Below are 2,476 nucleotides of genomic sequence, written 5' to 3'. Positions count from 1 at the left end.
TCTATACCTTTATCACTATTATTGTCGTTGTTTTCTTGAGTTATATTATCACATTGGTCTTTCTTTATTATCTTCGATTCAATTTGTTTATTACTCCTTTCTTGAACTACTGGTATTTGAATCTCTTTATGAATTACAATTGGCTCTTCCTTGATTAGGGTTTCCCCCTTCTTCTTTTCTCTTTCTTCTCTTATTATGTCTTGTTGGACTTTCATTTGTATTGAACTCTTTAACTTTTTAATCATTTCCTCTCTTTTTCTATTAATTTCTTTAGGAGGTTCTAAAATACTCATCTCTTTCTCTTCTCCTTTGGCAGGTGGTGGAAGTGCATCAACACACTCATCACCCCCTTCTTCATATCTACATTGACAACTCATTGATTAAATTCTATTGATTAACAGTTTGTTCATTTTCTTTTTTAGGTGTTTGATATATATAACATTTAAGAAAAAATCTTCATTACAGGAGACATCACAAAAAAGAAAAAAAAATCAATAACAAAAGAAGGAGAAATCAATATCAACCAAGAAATATAAATGATAGAATAATGAGTGAAAACATATTATCTGTGTGGACAGAAATACATTAATCATCACATTAATCATTACCATAATATTAACTATCACCATAACAATTATCATAATAATTATAATAATAATTGTATGAATCGTTTCATTTATCACTTCATTTATTTTCATCATCATAAGTATTTTATCAATAATTCAAATAGAAACACTCAGTATTATAATACAAATAAATCACATAATAAAACACAACACAGATATAAACAATAACATAATAAAATACAACAACAAATAAGAAATAAAAGAAATGATAGAAATACAAAACAAGAATATTTGAAAAGATTATTTGAAGAAGAAATTAAAATACTTACATCACAAGAAATAGAATAAATTAAGAACACTAAGATTAAAGAATACACACCATCAACAATAATGAGAAGATGGTATTTATTTGTAAGAGAAAAAATAAAAATGAACAGAATGGAAGAAGAAACGATCAGTATGATGATAGAAGAAGATGATAAACAAATAAATCAAAATGAAATAAATGATAAATACTTAAATGATAAATATACAATGATGAAAATGATGATGAAAATGAAATTACTGAAGAGAAGAAGATGCTTAATGAAAAAGAAAAGATGAAATTAAAAGAAGAAGAAGAATAGAACAATGAAAAAGATAAAAGAATAGAAAAATTAAAGAATAGAAGAGAATATTAAAGAGAAAGAAGAAATGAAAAAAGAAATACAAAAGAATGACCAGACCATTAATAAATTATCAAATGACATTATGTCATTAAAGAAGAAGTATGTAAAGGAGATAAACACTCAAAAACAAGAAATTAATAGAAAATTATTTGAATTCAATGCTGAATCAGAAATGAAAATGTCTGAATTAAACAATTTATCACAACAAATATACTTCATGAAAGATAAATTATTTAAATTATAAAATAAAATTACACAAGAAGAAAAGAAGAAAGATGAGATAAATCACACTATATCAGACTCATCTGAAACACAAATTGTGAATGACATCACCCCCAATGTGGTAGTAATTGATGAAATATCATCAAATGAAGATAATCTTCCAAAAAAGAAAGTTAATACAGAATTCAATCGAAGAGATGGGAAATCAGCATAAGAATATCATCACATCTGATCATGACATTCAAAAAATAATTGAAGCAAACAAATAGAGAAGAATAAATTCTAACATTCTATAAATGTTTTACACTAAAATTATTAGAAATAAAATTAAGAAATCAACTTAAAGAAGAAGAAATAAAAAGATTAATACATGAATTTGATATTAAAATAGAAGATATTAATGAATATAAAGAAATAATAAAGAAAACATTTAAAATAAAGAATGAAATTAAAATTGAAATCAATAGAAGAAATGAAGAAGAAATAATAACACACCAATGGAAAGATATTGAATTAAAAGAATTAATAAAATAAATAAGAAAGAAGAAATACAAGAAATAATAAGAATAAATAAAGAAGAAGATATGAAAGAACAAGAAGAAGTACAATTTATTAATTATTATTACAATAAAAACAAAGTACATCAAATAGTTAATATCATTAATACAAATGAAATAGTAATCAATACATTAGATGATTACTACCATTATATTAAAACTATAACCTCCACTATTAACATAATTATTAATAAGAATCAAGAAAGAAGTGGAAGGAGAAGTATAGAAAGAATATTACAGTCAAAAATATGTAGATTAAGAGACTTGCTCCATAATAATCAATATATGAAATTAAAAAGAATATTACATATTAAAAAATATGATATATATCATATTAAAATAAAAACAAATGATCAAATAAACTATTACAAATACCTCCAAAGAATGAAAAGAATAGAAATAGAAGTAAGAATAATTGAAAAGAATAAGATGGAATTATAAAATGTTAAAATAAGAAAGAGAT

General features: G+C 23.1%; 1 protein-coding gene across 1 annotated transcript, besides 1 other annotated feature; it reads right to left on the bottom strand.

Annotated features, from left to right (window-relative positions):
* Positions 1-377, bottom strand: EDI_312760 (uncharacterized protein; the record flags this gene model as incomplete). Its single annotated transcript, XM_001737222.1, has 1 exon — positions 1-377. A coding segment is annotated over one exon (377 nt), but the record flags the coding sequence as incomplete, so codon positions are not given.
* Positions 378-457: 80 nt separating this feature from the next.
* Positions 458-2,475: a repeat region.
* Position 2,476: the final 1 nt, after the last annotated feature.

The sequence above is a fragment of the Entamoeba dispar genome, genomic scaffold (assembly GCF_000209125.1).
Source record: "Entamoeba dispar SAW760 scf_1105229460477 genomic scaffold, whole genome shotgun sequence".
NCBI classification, from domain to species: domain Eukaryota; phylum Evosea; order Mastigamoebida; family Endamoebidae; genus Entamoeba; species Entamoeba dispar.
The sequence above is the reverse complement of the archived record's forward strand: the minus strand, read 5'-3'. Positions and strand labels throughout refer to the sequence as shown.